At 42.1% G+C, this 14,894-nt stretch overlaps 1 protein-coding gene across 1 annotated transcript in view; it reads right to left on the reverse strand.

Annotated features, from left to right (window-relative positions):
• The window catches only part of LOC125455201 (NHS-like protein 1), a 295,658-nt gene extending 281,275 nt beyond the window's left edge, over positions 1-14,383 (reverse strand). The window contains exon 1 of the mRNA XM_059648745.1: positions 13,796-14,383. Within this exon, the coding sequence (XP_059504728.1) occupies positions 13,796-14,195 (400 nt within the window). The 5' untranslated portion in view covers positions 14,196-14,383. The remainder of the gene's footprint in view (positions 1-13,795) is intronic.
• Between the last annotated feature and the right edge of the window lie 511 nt (positions 14,384-14,894).

Consider the following 14,894-nt stretch of genomic DNA (forward strand, 5'->3'; position numbering starts at 1 on the left):
ATAAGTGACAAGTATCATTTGCACTACACAAGTTCCAAGAATGACTATTAACATTGCGATTCCTGAATGCAACACCAACAAAATGCTCGGGGTTAACACTGATCGGAAACATAACTGGACCAGTCATATAAATATTATGACTGCTACAGCTTGTCAGAGGGTAGTACATCAGCAGTTGAATAACCCATTCTCTGGGTCCCCAAAGTCTGTAAACAAACCACAAAGCACAAATCAGAAATTTGGTGGAACATTCTCCACTAGCCTGAATCGATAGAGTTTAACAACATCCAGGACAGAGCGGTGTGCTGCATCACACTTGAATAATACGTCATCCACTACTTCAGCATTCACTCCTATTACTACCACAAAGACACAATGGCAGAAACGTGTACCATCCACAAGATGCACTGTAGGAATCTGCCGAGGCCCCTTCAACAGGACCTTCCAAACTTGCGACCGCCTAGAAGGACAAGGGCAGCAGATGCAAGAGAGGACCAGCACATGCAGATTCCCCTCCAAACCAGGCACCATTCTGACTTGTAACTACATTATTGTGGCTTCACTGTCACTTGATCAAAAACTTTGGAAATCCCTCCCAAACATATCCCCAATATGGGCAACAGCGGTTCACAGAGGCACAATGTTCTCAACAGCATTAAAGAATGGGTAGCAAACAATAGCCCAGCCAGTGATGCTCAGTTCCATAAAAGACTGATGGAAAGATGTCTCAGTGAACTGTCAAACAGGCTTGAAGCTCTGAACTGCCTCCCCTTGCTGCTATGTTGTCAACAACAGTTTTGGTCTCCTTACTTGAGAAAGGATGTACTAGCACTGGAGAGGATGCAGAGGAGGTCCATGAGAGATTCTGGAGTTGAGAGGGTTGGTTTATAAAGAGAGATTGAGTAGACTGGGACTGTACTCATTGGAATTTAGAAGATGGGGGGGTGCTTATAGAAACAGATAAAATTATGAAGGGATCAAGTAAAATAGAAGCAGGGAGGTTGTTTCCACTAATGGTTGAAACTAGAATGAGGGGGGCAGAGCCTCAAACAAGGGGGAGTAGATTTAGGATTGCATTGAGGAGGAACGTCTTCACCCAAAGGGTTATAAAGATGTGGAATTCCTGCCAAGTGAAGCAGCTGAAGCTACCTTGGTGAATGTTTCTAAGGCAAAGACAGATAGAGTTTTGAACAGTAAAGGAATTATGGGTCATGGTGAGCGGGTGTGTAACTGGAGCGGGGTCCACATAGCGATCAGCCACAATCTTACTGATGGGCAGAGTAGGGTCAACAGGTCAGATGGCCTACTCCTGCTTCATATTTCTTACGTACTTTTGTAACAACAATTCTTCTCATGCCCACACTTCCACTAGCCGTACTCTTTCCCCGCTCTTCCCTGAAGGCAGCAAACCTTTGTCAGTTGACAGGATATCTGAGTAGTCGTTCTTCTTGGGTGAGTTAGACTATGGCATTGGCGAGTGAGGGTTCAACAAGGATTGATCACAGCAGAGTCTGATCCTACTTATAGTGAATACGTACATACCTTTACAAAGAAGCACCAGAGGGTGACATTGCTAAACTTACCTCATCACTTTTCTTTGGACATGGAATGATGCAATATCTGTATCGATATCTGGTGCAGACATGCAACTCAACGTAAATCAAGTATTGACGCTGCATTATTGCTGCTGGCCAGGTTGACTTATTTAGTAGCACCCTCAAGTAAGATGGTTGAGAGCACAAGTCCACATCTGGATTGACATGCGTGTGCAGTGAAGTATGAAGCAACTTGAGGCAATAGCTGAAATTTTCTGCTTTTCCTGAGTTGACCAGTTCTGGTGGTACAAGTTTGTGACAAAAAGTTCCACAGCTCTTCCCAAAGTGCAAAACACTCTTCTCCAGATCAAACAATAAAGCTGAAAGCATTGCTGGTGGAGAATGCCTGCCCGATTTGCTCAGCACACTTCAAGAGTATTTAAAAACAATTAAAAGCTCTAGCTTATTGTAGAATTTTCACCTAAAAAGCAATTACCTGGTTATTAGTTGAATACTGTTTGTGGGAACTTACATGCAAACGTTTGCATAAGTGCACAAAGTGATTGGATGCCAGAAGTATTTCTTTAGCTGTAAAACATTTTTGCAAATCTGGAGGTCTTAAGATCATAAAAAGTGTAATATAATAAGCAAGTCTTTTTCTCAGAATATGGTAATGTAACCCACAACACTTCCACATAACTACAAAGCACTTGTCTTTATCTCCGTCCTTCCCATATCTATCCTGATGTAACTGAACCGCATTTGGTATCAACATACATTATGCCTTTTCTTATTTCCATACTCACCTTACAGGAACACTTAACAAAACTGGATTTAAATAAAACTGCACAAGGAGCAGGAGATTGCTATGATCTCACATGGAAGGAGACCAGAAAAGCTTCTGGATGGTGACATATGAACATGCCGTCCAATTTGAGACTGTCTCTCGCCTTTACTCTGAGAGACTCAAGCATCCAGCCATTGCAGAAAGCCCTTCAATTTGCTGTGGGGTGGTGAGGGTTGGTGCAGAACGTAGAAACGACTGTGAAAGAGATGGCAGGGTGGATTGGGGCCTTTGGATATGGTATAAAATCCTCACACAGAATTTTTCAAATGAAGACAAATTCCACACACTGGAAAGTGCCAGCACCATGCCAATGTCATCCCCAACCAAGGATTCAACTTCAACTAGGTAAATAAATCAGATACATCTCACAACTTGGATTAAGCTCCACAGAAATATTTACCAAACATCAAGACGTAAAACAGGAGAAAAGGCTATAAACATTACCAAAGGGGTCAGATTTAGGAGCACCTGAAAGAAGGAGAGAAAGAGGAGCAGTTTAGGGGAGGACTTCTAGAACCCCTCTAAAACCTCCAGAACAATAGTTGCTCTAGTGTTGCTGAGAGAAAATCCTGGAGCCCTCTCCCTAACAGCATATGGATGACCAAACACCACATGAATACAGTGATTCATGGCAGCAACTCACCACATCTTCAAGGGCAACTAGGGGCAGGCTATAAACATTGGCCCAGCGAACAACGCCCACAATCCTGAATTAATAAAATAGAACACTCAGCAGAAGGCAGGGCCACTAATGGTAAAGCCACCGCAATGGAAGATATACAAGAGGCCAGAATTGGCAGAGTACAGAACCTGTGGCGGCATGAAGGCTTGGAGGAACTTCGAGGAACCAGCACTACTCCCAAATATAAAAACAAATCTTTCACTAAAATCTACCACAGAACAGAGGCTGAAATGTTAAGAACACCCCGACTGGGAGGACACAGAACGTGACTGGATGAAAGTCACGACACAGGCTTCCTTGGGTAGATCTCTAGCTGCCTTGATGTTTTGTTTGAACAGTGTCCCACTGTATGCTTTGAATGCTTGTTTAAAAATAAACTCTACACGGCCTATTTTTTAAACTTACAATTATTATTCCCTCAACTCAAAAAGCATCTGTGAGTGTGTTCCCTTTTTATTTTTCAAAACATTACACAGTTGAAGCCACAATCTAGACTACATCTTGTTAAAGCCTTTTGTCTCCCTTCCCTGTGGGAAACTGAAGCATCACACACTGCTCCGAGGCACAAAGTATAAAGCAGGCAAGTTCCCACTGGGTTTAACCCAAATGGAGAGTCCCATCTGTTTGGTAGCATCGGTATTAACACAAGCATGTTTCTGAATCAGAGCAGGCAGAGTGGAAGGAGTGCTACATCTCCAGCAGGATAAGATTGTGAACAAAACTCTTCCGATCACAACAGAAACCATCATTTCAAGCAGAGAACAGAAGTCTATGGAATTTGTCTTCAATTGAAAAATTCTGTGTGAGGATTTTATACCATACCTAAAGACCCCATCCCACCCTGCCATCTCTTTCACGGTCGTTTCTACATTCTGCACTAACCCTCACCACCCCACAGCCCGACAACAACTCCCTGATCCCAAAAGGCCCAGTTCATGCTCTCCAATATTCCAACCTCTGCTTCCTTCGAAGATGGAATTAATTTGCGATCTCAACACTTTGCAAGCAGAAAAAGTGGGATGCTCATGAGATAGACAGTACAATTTTCATCCATTAGAGCTCACAATCAAATTTTTTTTTGTCACAACAACTGGTTCTACAGCACCTTCAAGGCAGTAAATAAAGTCCTGAGGCATTTTACAGAAATGTTATGTCAAAAATAAATTAACACCAAGCCACGTTCGGAAATGTCTGCATGGATGCTTACTCCCAAGATGGATATTAAATAGCACTTCAAATGAGAGAGAAGTAAAGAGCCCAAGGGGTTTCAGGAGATGAGAGATGGCAAACCCTCAGCACTTCCTCAGTACTGCACTGCCTTGCCATGCCAGTCTGGATTTCATGTTGAAATCTCTGAAGGGGCATTTGAATGCACAATCTTTTGACCCATGGTTGAGTGCATCATGGTTGCCCTTACTTTAAATTCCATGCACAACATGGGCCACCATTTCCATGCTCATCTATTTCCAATACATCAAATCATAACATGAATTATTAGAATGAAGGAGGTGGCACAGGGACTAAACTAGCAGACAAACTAAGCCTCAGAAAACAACCAAAACCACAAGGACACAAAAAAAGGATCCAGAAGAGGTGCTAAGATAAACAATTAGTGGCCTTGTGGTTCATTGTCCCCAGGAGACCAATTTTAACTAAAAAGAGATCAATGACCAGCCATTAACACTGCTCTCTCATTAGTAATTAATGAAATCTATGGGCTGTCCAGCTGCTCACAATGGCAAGGACTTACAACATACAGTAGGTCTACACAACGAAGAACATATTTCATCTCCGTCTTGATATTTTCATAATCTCATTGAAACACTGCAGAAGTCTTACGGGGCTCATCAGAGTAGCTATAGGAAGGATTTCTCCCCTGATGCCCATGTGTCTGTCTGTCTGTGCACCTGAGCTGAATCAGGGAACATGGTTTCAGAATAAGAGGGACGCCATTTAGGACTGACACAAGGAAGAATTTCTTCTCCCAGACAGTTACGAATCTTCAGAATTCTCAGCTTCAGGGGCTGTGGAGACTCAATCACCGAGTACATTTGTGAGGCCAATCAATTGAATTCTAGCTTTAAAAACATCAAGGGATAAGGTGAAGGTGCAGGTCAATGATGTCAAGATAGAAGATCAGCCTTGATTTGGATGAATAACCGAACAAGGCTAAGGGGTTGAACAGCCTATCCCTGTTCTTATTTCTAGTGTTCATCTTGACTCAAAGTGCTGAAAAAACCTCAGGATGATACATCTGCTTGAAAACTCTTTGCAAATACAAAGCAGACAGGCTAAAGACAAGTGATCATGAGGATAGAATCACAAAGTCATAAAAGAATGGGCATCTTACAGGTAGCACTTTAATTGAGGCATTGGGTAGAAACAATATATCACAACAATACAGTATGTTATAGCTTCACATGAAATTATTCAGAATGGGAGGTTGTCATTCAGCCTATCTTACCAATATTGACGCTTTGAAAGAGTTACCTAGTTAATTTCATACGCCTACTCATTCTCGGAGCCCTGTATAAGTACTCATCCCTTTCTCTTTCAAAGTAACCAATCTGCTTTCAGCATCATGTGCCAAAAAAAAATCGCAACCTGCTCAGTATCACAAAAGCAACCATCCCAACACCCACAAACGAAGTTGCATTAGAACATTATTCCAACGAGCCACCACACACTGCAGCACAAAGGAACTACGCAGAGCAGAGGAAAATCACCTATACAGTGTATTCAAAAAGAATGGGTACCCTATGAACACAGTTCGCCGATTTCTCAGCAACAAACCCAAACAAACAGACAAAACAGGCTCAGAAACCATAACCACGCTCCCCTACATCAAAGACATTTCTGAAATGACTGCCAGACTACTCGGACCCCTTGGCATCAGGGTAGCCCACAAACCCACCAACACACTAAAACAGCAGCTAATGAACTTAACAGACCCTATACAGACAACAAATAAAACAAACGTCATCTACAAAATACCTTGCAAGAACTGTGACAAACACTACATTGGACAAACTGGCAGAAAGCTAGCCACCAGGATACATGAACATCAACTAGCCACAAAACGACATGACCCACTATCACTCGTATCCTTACATACAGATAAGGAAGGACACCACATTGATTGGGACAACACATCCATCCTAGGACAAGCCAAACAGAGACATGCACGAGAATTCCTAGAAGCATGGCATTCCAACCAGAATTCCATCAACAAACACATTGACTTGGAGCCAATCTACCATCCCCTGAGAAAAAGAACAGGAAATGACATCACCAGAGCAGGAAATGACATCACCAGAGCAGGAAATGACATCACCAACCCAAGGAAACCTAACCAGATAAATAGAAAGCAGGACATAACACCAGCGCTTCGGAGGCTCACTGATGATGTTACCTAGAATGGTGACGAAATGTCTGAAAACTAACCTTCCAGCTCAGCGAGCAAACTCACATCCAGAACCTCAACCTGAGCTACAAATCTTCTCAAAACTCGCTATCACAAAAGTTTCAATTTCCCCTCCGAATTTTTTTAAAAAGTCTTAAATCTGTGTCCTCCGCCTACCAACCCTACCACCAGCTGAAAGAACAGTATCTCAGCTACATTTTCAAGTGCCCTGAAGTTTTACGTCAAGCATAGAACCCCAGATTTGAACTCACTGCACAACTTGCTGGCCAAGTCCCACAGTTATGCAATGGAAGTCTCGGAGGAGCCACAAGTATCAGTTTCAGCACAACAAAATAATTTATCCCGGCAATTATTGTCAAATTTAAATAAAGAAATAGCATGCAGCTAATTGTGAAGAAAACTCACATCCTGCACAGAGTTGTACAGTTAGCAGGCACAGATTTGCAGTTAGCAAGGACCAAGAAAAATTTGCAGCCTGTACTTGGTGACCCTAACCCCACAATTTTCTTTACAGCAGAGACCACACTTCAAATGTATTCTGTTGAAAGAAAGGCAGATGCACATCTATATTTTGGTTTCAAGGACCCCAGGATGTCCCAAAGTTTTTTACAAGCAAAGTATTATCTGTAATGTAGGAACTGTTGTAATGTAGGAAGCTTGGCGGCTAATTTGGAAGAAATATGAATAAATACTTGCATCTACATAGTGCTCTGCATGGCTACCACACACCTCAGTGAATGCCATGAATTAAACACTTTTGACTAGTCATTTTAATGCTGACAGAAGCCACATTGTTATTTATTGGATCTTACTGTGGCAATGTAATAATGATCAGATAATCATGATTGCCAAAACAGAGATTAAGATAAATATTCATTAAGATACTGGGTAAACTCCAATGCACTTCTTGTCCTCAGATCTTTCACATGCACCTGAAAAGACAGGTCCTTAGTTTAAGGGGTAATGGGAACTGCAGATGCTGGAGAATCCAAGATAATAAAGTGTGAAGCTGGATGAACACAGCAGGCCAAGCAGCATCTCAGGAGCACAAAAGCTGACGTTTCGGGCCTAGACCTCTCTGATGAAGGGTCTAGGCCCGAAACGTCAGCTTTTGTGTCCTGAGATGCTGCTTGGCCTGCTGTGTTCATCCAACTTCACACTTTATTATCCTTAGTTTAAGGTCTCATCCAAAAGACAACACTTAAGACAGTGTGGCACCCAATCAGTGCTACAGTGGCCTACTAGCATTGAATTTTCTATTCAAATTCTGCACTAAGACTTGAATCTAGTACTTTGTGACTCAGAGGCCAAAATGCAATCAACCACGGCTGGAAAGTCAAACACCCACTTACAGAAAGGGTTTAGACACCACATAATAAATGACCAGATTACTTCAGACTTTCTTAAAGAACGAATGTTGGTTGAAACACAAAGATTAGCCAGACTGCAGGTGACAATGACCCTCCTCCTTTTCAAAGCAGTTTCAACAAGAAGGGAGAAAGAATGCACAAGCAAAATAAAAGTGCTTAGCAATTTTACTGCCCTAAAAATTCACGACGTGGACGTACCGATGTTGGACTGGGGTAGATAAAGTCAGAAGTCACACGACACTGGCATATAGTCCAACAGGTTTATTTGAAGCAGCGCTATGAAAGCTTGTGATTTTGAATGAACCTGTTCGATAATAACCTAGTGTCATGCAACTTTTGGCTTTAAAATTCATGAGATGCATGCATTACTATCTGGGCTAGCATTTATTGTCTCTTGCTAATTGCCTTGATGGAGGTGTTGGTGAGCTGGCCAGTCGTATCACAGTAGCCCTAGCGGTGTAATTGACACTTTTGGTGCTGTAGAGGGTTTTGCCAGTGACAGAAGAACAGTATAATGATTCCAACTGATGTCAATGCAGGACAAATCAGATCTCAGAGTGGAACCTGGCTGAATGGATTGTATATCACCCAGAGATAACAAGAACTGCTGATGCTGCCTTTCTGAAGAAGGGTCCCCACCCAAAACGTCAACTCTTCTGCTCCTCTGACGCTGCCAGACCAGCTGTGTTCCTCCAGCTCGACACTGTATTGTCAGATTGTATTTTTGTTTGGTTTAGTTATTATGGTGGTTTGTCACTAAACATGTTCTTACAAGGCTATCACTTTTTTCGGTAATAAACCTATCCTCATTTATGTATAAAATGGAGAGGAAAAAAAAACTTCACATATATGGAACAGTTTAGAAAGGTTTTAACAAATCATCAAAAAAAACACAAACATTTTCCCTGCAATATTCTTTGAAGATTATCAAACCTAGAGAAGTGTCACTCCTATTTTAACTTTAAGATTTCTGTTTATTTGGTTCTTTTCAATTTATATGGTCCAGGTTTATTTTCAGTTCCCAGAACCTTGAAATTTCTCCCAACTGAAGACTCTCAGTGTGGAGATTTCCACAAACTAATCCATATTTCTGCTGTTATCAAACTATTCTACCAATCTGAAACTGAATCTTCTCAAATTACTAGTGGCCCTTCGCTTCTCACTTTTGTGTGTGCCATTGCAAATACAATCAACTAACTCTACAGGTACCTACCAAGCACTCAAGTTACATGTTTTGTTCAAAATTATGTAATTAGTTCATGGTTCTAAATTAATTCCTGACCTCAAAGTTGCCTCCTCAGAACCGTCTGATGTGCCTTTATTGCAACAGCGTTATACATCCAAGACAGGATGGTGCACAGCTTACAGGAACTTGCAGGTGGTGGCCTAACTACTCCCATGTAGCTGCTGCCTTTAACCTTCCAGGTGTACAGGTTAGAGGTTTGGAATGTGCTGTGTGTGTTGCTACAATGCATCGTGCAGGTGGTACACACTGCTACCACTAAGAGTGTCTGCAGGGAAGGGGTGTGGACGATGGAGGAGGTAGATGGCCAGCCAATTAAGTGGGCACTCTTGGCCCTGGAGAGTGTGGATTGTTACTGGAGTCGCACTTCGAGGGGAAACTGAGAGTAATCCATCACAATCTTTATTTGAGCCTCAATGGTGGGCAAGCATTGAAGATACTCTCAAAAGAGTAGTTTAGATAGGCAAATCTCAAATCAGAATTTGTTCCCACCTCAGTGATACTGCCCTCCATTAAACAAAAGCTGTTAAGTTTTGGGTTTGCTTGATATCTCATGTTTAAGCAATGCGAAAAATAATTTAGCAATTAATCCCAAGGGCTAATTAGTCATTTGTGGATCTCTAGGAGAAAGTATAAGTGAGTGAAAGAACTGTCCAGTTGGCTTCAAAGGGCAGCCAAATGGCCTTCCATGTTGTGTCATTTTAAGGCATCCTTATTTTCTAGTGAGTTTTGAGAAGATTTGCAGCTCAGGTTGAGGTTCTGGATGTGTGTTTGTTCGCTGAGCTGGAAGGTTAGTTTTCAGACGTTTCGTCACCAGTCTAGGTAACATCATCAGTGAGCCTCCGACGAAGCGCTGGACATAACACCAGCACTTCATCGGAGGCTCACTGATGATGTTACCTAGAATGGTGACGAAACGTCTGAAAACTAACCTTCCAGCTCAGCGAGCAAACTCACATCCAAATCCTTATTTTCTGTTCTGCTGCAGGAGAGCTGTTTTGAGTACATTCCTACATCAGGAACTAAGTCCAATAGGGAATTCAATAAATAGGCAAACAGCAAGATTTGTCAGTGTTGGCCATGTGTCTCATTTTCTAGGCACAGTTGGCACCTCTCAGTGCTAATAGCTCTGTGCAGATTGGATGTTAAAATCAATTATTGGTTACCCAATAATCCAATTATTAGCTCTCTCATTATTCCCATTCTTTCTCTGTTTCCATTCAATGTCTTACTTTTGTCATTGAATCTGCTTCCCCATCAATGCTGCATGAAAACAATTCTCATTTCCTCACTGGTGTTTAAATCATAAATTTACCGCTGCTGATCATTGACCCTTCTGCCCTTGGAGCTATTTTCCCTTCATTTACTGTAACAAAACCCCTCATCATTTAGAACAGGTCTATTAAATCTTCTTTTCTCTGCTGTAAGGGGAACAGGCTCCATTTCTATAGTCTCTTCACATAACTGAAGTCTCTCTTCCCAGGCATTCGCAAGTCAGGCACTTAAAGTCAAGATGACTGCAGGTAACCCTGAATTTAACAGAATGAAAACTTCCCTGATGCCACATAGATCAGACAGACATTAAGTCAAAGACCTTTGAATGAATAACACATCATGCAAAGAGAAATGTAGTTTCAAAGGAGGATTCATAATTTAGTTTTACCACAACACTCAAATAGAAGAGTTAATTGGGGTGGCAAGCCATGATGCTTCATCCAGGCTCAACACATTTATAAGTTCAGCCTTAAAGCACAAACATTTGGATGGGGGTGTTGCTGAGTAGCAGGTGTTCACAGTGCCTTCTCCTACGTAAACATACTTAGCAAAACATTACAGCTCTTTATGCCTCCCCCAGTAAGACTGAACACACACACACACACACACACACACCTGACTGCTCAGTGGGGATGGAAGGGTTCTTTTCACATTGGTAGCCAGGGACTAGAGCTCCTTAGGCATCGTGGTTAGGACCACAATTTTATACAAAATCGTATTCATTAACAATCTAGGTGAAGGAACTGAAGGCATTGTTGCTAAATATGCTGATGACACAATGATCAATGGAAGGACAGGTAGCGTTGAGGAAGCAGGTGGACTGGCTAAGACAGTGGGCAAAGTAGTAGCAGATGGAATACAATGTGAGAAAGTGAGGATAGCACTTTGGTAGGCTGAAATCGATGCGTAGACTATTTTCTAAATAGGAAAGGCTTTAGAATCTGAGAGTCCTGGGTCAGAATTCTTTGAAGGTTAACATGCTGGTTCAGTTGGCAGTAAGGAAGGCAAATGCAATGTTAGCATTCATTTCATTAGCTCCAATACAAGAACCGGGGCTGTATAAGGCTCTGGCCAGACCTCATTTGGAATACTGTGTGCAGTTTTGGGCCCTGTATTAAGGAAGGATGTGTTGGAAGGTGTCCAGAGGAGGTTTACGAGAATGATCCCAAGTATGAAGGGGTTGTCATATGAGGAGTGGTTGAGGGCTCTGGGTCTGTACTCTTTGGAGTTTAGAACTTGAGGCGAATCTCATTGAAACTAAGAGGATTCTGGAGAGGCCTGGATAGAGTAAACATGGAGAACACACTTTCACTAATAGAAGATCAAAATCACAACACCAGATTATAATCCAACAGATTTATTTGAAGACACAAGCTTTCGGAGTCTCACTCCTTCTTCAGGTGTCAGTGCCACATCTTGACTAATAGGAGAGATTAGCATCCAATGAAACAGCCTTAGAGTGAAGAGACAACCCTTTAGAACAGAGATGAGGCGAATTTCTTCAGCCAGAGGATAGTGAATTTGTGGAACTCATTGTTGCAGAGGGCTGTGGAGGTCAAGTCATTGAATGTATTTAAGACGGAGATAGGCAGGTTCTTGAATTAGTAAGGGTTACAGGAGAATGGGATTGAGAAACCTATCAGCCATGATTGAATGGTGAAGCAGACTCAAATGGGTCAAATGGCATAATTTTGCTTCTGTATCATATCCAGGGCAAGAGTTTTTAGTCTCCTATGCTCCCAGCATCCAACACAAACCCCTCCACCTAGCACCAAAAACAGGACCCCTTTTCCACCTAGCACTTTCCACAAGCACCCAACTCCACCTGGCATCAAACACATATCCCAAATACTCAATAATTTTGAACACATGTACTTGCTGTGCCTTTCTGTAATTTTGCTTCTTGCAAGATTTTCCTCATCATACTGGCAACAAAGCCACGTTACTCAAAACTCTCACTTACATTTCCAACAGCAAAGTTAACAATTGTACAGTGTAGGGAGATTATCTGTGGCAATTTAAAAAAGCCATGCCCAATCTCCATTGCCTACAATCCCAGAGACAATACCATTTTCGATACTTGATTAGTTAAGGTTTTTGGAACGAAATAATAAAATCAAATTATGCAGAAATTAAACTTCCAAAGATGTATGAAGGAAATAAAAAGAAAAATTACTTATTTGCTTTCTTCTGCTTTTTCCTCTTCTATTCTGACGGCTTTTGTCTCCTTGAAACATCCTCCAACTACCAGTTACCCTCAGATGGCGCATCCCAAGTTCAGCCTCAATGAATGTTGGCAGGCTATTTGGCATGGCGAAGCATCACAGACGCAAAACCAGTTTCTTGCATTTAAGCACAATCACAGCCAAAAAAAACTTTTGGATAATCCGGTCCAGCATGACTTCACAAGGTTGATGGCAGCAGAAACCTCTTGGGCCTCAGAGGCAAAAAAAACTTTCTGGGATTCCTCTACAGAGCATCACCATGGAACCAAGGCTGACCACATCTACAACCTACAATGCACCAAGGCCAAAGCTGGAACTGGTCTGGGTTGATCATAGGATAACTTTTTCCTGGATGTACAGTTGATATACAGTTGACTAACACTTACTAAGCCAATGTAATATTTAATTTCAATGGCTTAATTAAAAAAATTATACACTGAATTCCTTCAGCAACTATTCAGGAACATTTTTACACTACTGAATACTTAAGAAAGAGACAAAATAACGAAAAACTTACAAGGGAAACAGTGGTTAAAGAAAAACACGACATAAATATCACCTTCATGTCAAAACATTTGGGTGGAAAAAATAACAATAAATCTAAAATTATATATTATTTAGTGCAATAAACATAGGCTTGCAACCAAAGATCACAACATCAAAATTACAGCTTTGTTGCTCAACAAAAATATGCTTAAAAACAATAAGCAAGTCTACTCTGGATGGAGGCTGCATCAAGGCCATTTCCAACAAACTAAACAGTCAAATTAAAAATGCAATGTGTACTTTTAAAATTCCCAGCACAAAAACAGAGCTAGATGATATCCTTGGATACCCATCATTTTTCTCAAACAGGTATAATTTAATCAATAACAGAGGCTTCCATTCTAATCCAGTCAGAAGAAAATTGTCTGAAAATGAATTTTAACACATGATCAACCCTCTATTGAAGTTCCCTATCTCGTGTGTTTACAGTTAAACGTGTTTACTGTTAAACATGTTTCAGTGAAGTAACTGCTTGCAAAAGGGACAATGTGCTCAGTAATCAACGTGCTAGAAATGGCCAAGAATGTACAAAGCTGAATGAAACTTTCTTTTTTAAAAAAAAGCATACACACACACACGCAGGCGAAACTGAAGGGAAAGGGGCCACACGGTTAGAAGCAGATGTAGCAGTTTGTTTTCTACACTTACGGACGGAGACTTTCTTAGCGTCGAGACGGAGGGTGCGGTGTTGCAGGCTGTGCAGCCGGTTCTGGAGGTGGCTACAGCGGACACGCAGAGAGTTCGCTTCCAGCTCTAGCTCCTGGAAGATGCCGGTAGCCAGGCGGCTGAGGTCGGCCAGCTGCCGGAGCAGGGAGGCAAGTGTGTGGCCGCACACGTCCTGCAGGCTCTCGAAGAGGAACGCACTGGGCGGCGGGGGCTCCTGCTCCAGCTTCTTCTTCCTCCTTCTCCTCCTCTTCCTCCTCTGCAGCCCGTGTCCATCCTCCTCTACCCCTTCCTCATCCTCACCATCTTCCCAAACTCTTCCAAACTCCTCAGTGCTCAACCTAGACACCAGCTGGGGCGCCACGATCCTCTTATAGAACGGCATCTTCCGATAAACTTTCCTGAACTTGCTAATTTAATTTTTTTTCTTTAAAGATGAATTGGGCAACTCCAACTTCCCAATACAACTCTCTCCGCGGGGTCATCCGCCATATTTTTGGGTTCAATATTGCAGAGTCAAGGGAGGACTAAAACCCATACAAACTGAGAGAAAATTCCAGTCAACGAACTGCCAGGGACATAGAAAGGAGGGACTGAGAGCTACACAAAACCAGGAACAGCAACAACCTGAACTCCAACACAGTGAGGCAGAGGGCCACTGGGAAAACCAGGAATAGCAGCAACCTGCACTTCAACATGAGGATTGGACTGTCACTTGAAAAACCGGAATAACAGCAAATGCTGCATTTGTATAGTTATTCTAATGCAGAAGATTCCTGAGGGCAACTTTTAACTTGGGTTGGGAGGGGAGAAAATAGACCAAAAGAATAAAGCAAAGATACTTTGCCATGCCACATGAGTTTGCAAAGGTGACCAAACAATTGTTGTTTGGGAAGTATTAAAATCAAAGAATCCCAACAGTGTGGACGCAGGCCATTCGACCCATGGAATCCACACTGACCATCCGAAGAGCATCCCACCCAGATCCACCTCATCCCTGGCACCTTGCATTTCCCATGTTTAATCCACCTAGCCCACATGTCCTTGGATATTAAGGACAAATTAGCACAGCCAATCCACCTAA

This window comes from Stegostoma tigrinum, chromosome 9 (genome assembly GCF_030684315.1).
Source record: "Stegostoma tigrinum isolate sSteTig4 chromosome 9, sSteTig4.hap1, whole genome shotgun sequence".
Lineage (NCBI taxonomy): Eukaryota > Metazoa > Chordata > Chondrichthyes > Orectolobiformes > Stegostomatidae > Stegostoma > Stegostoma tigrinum.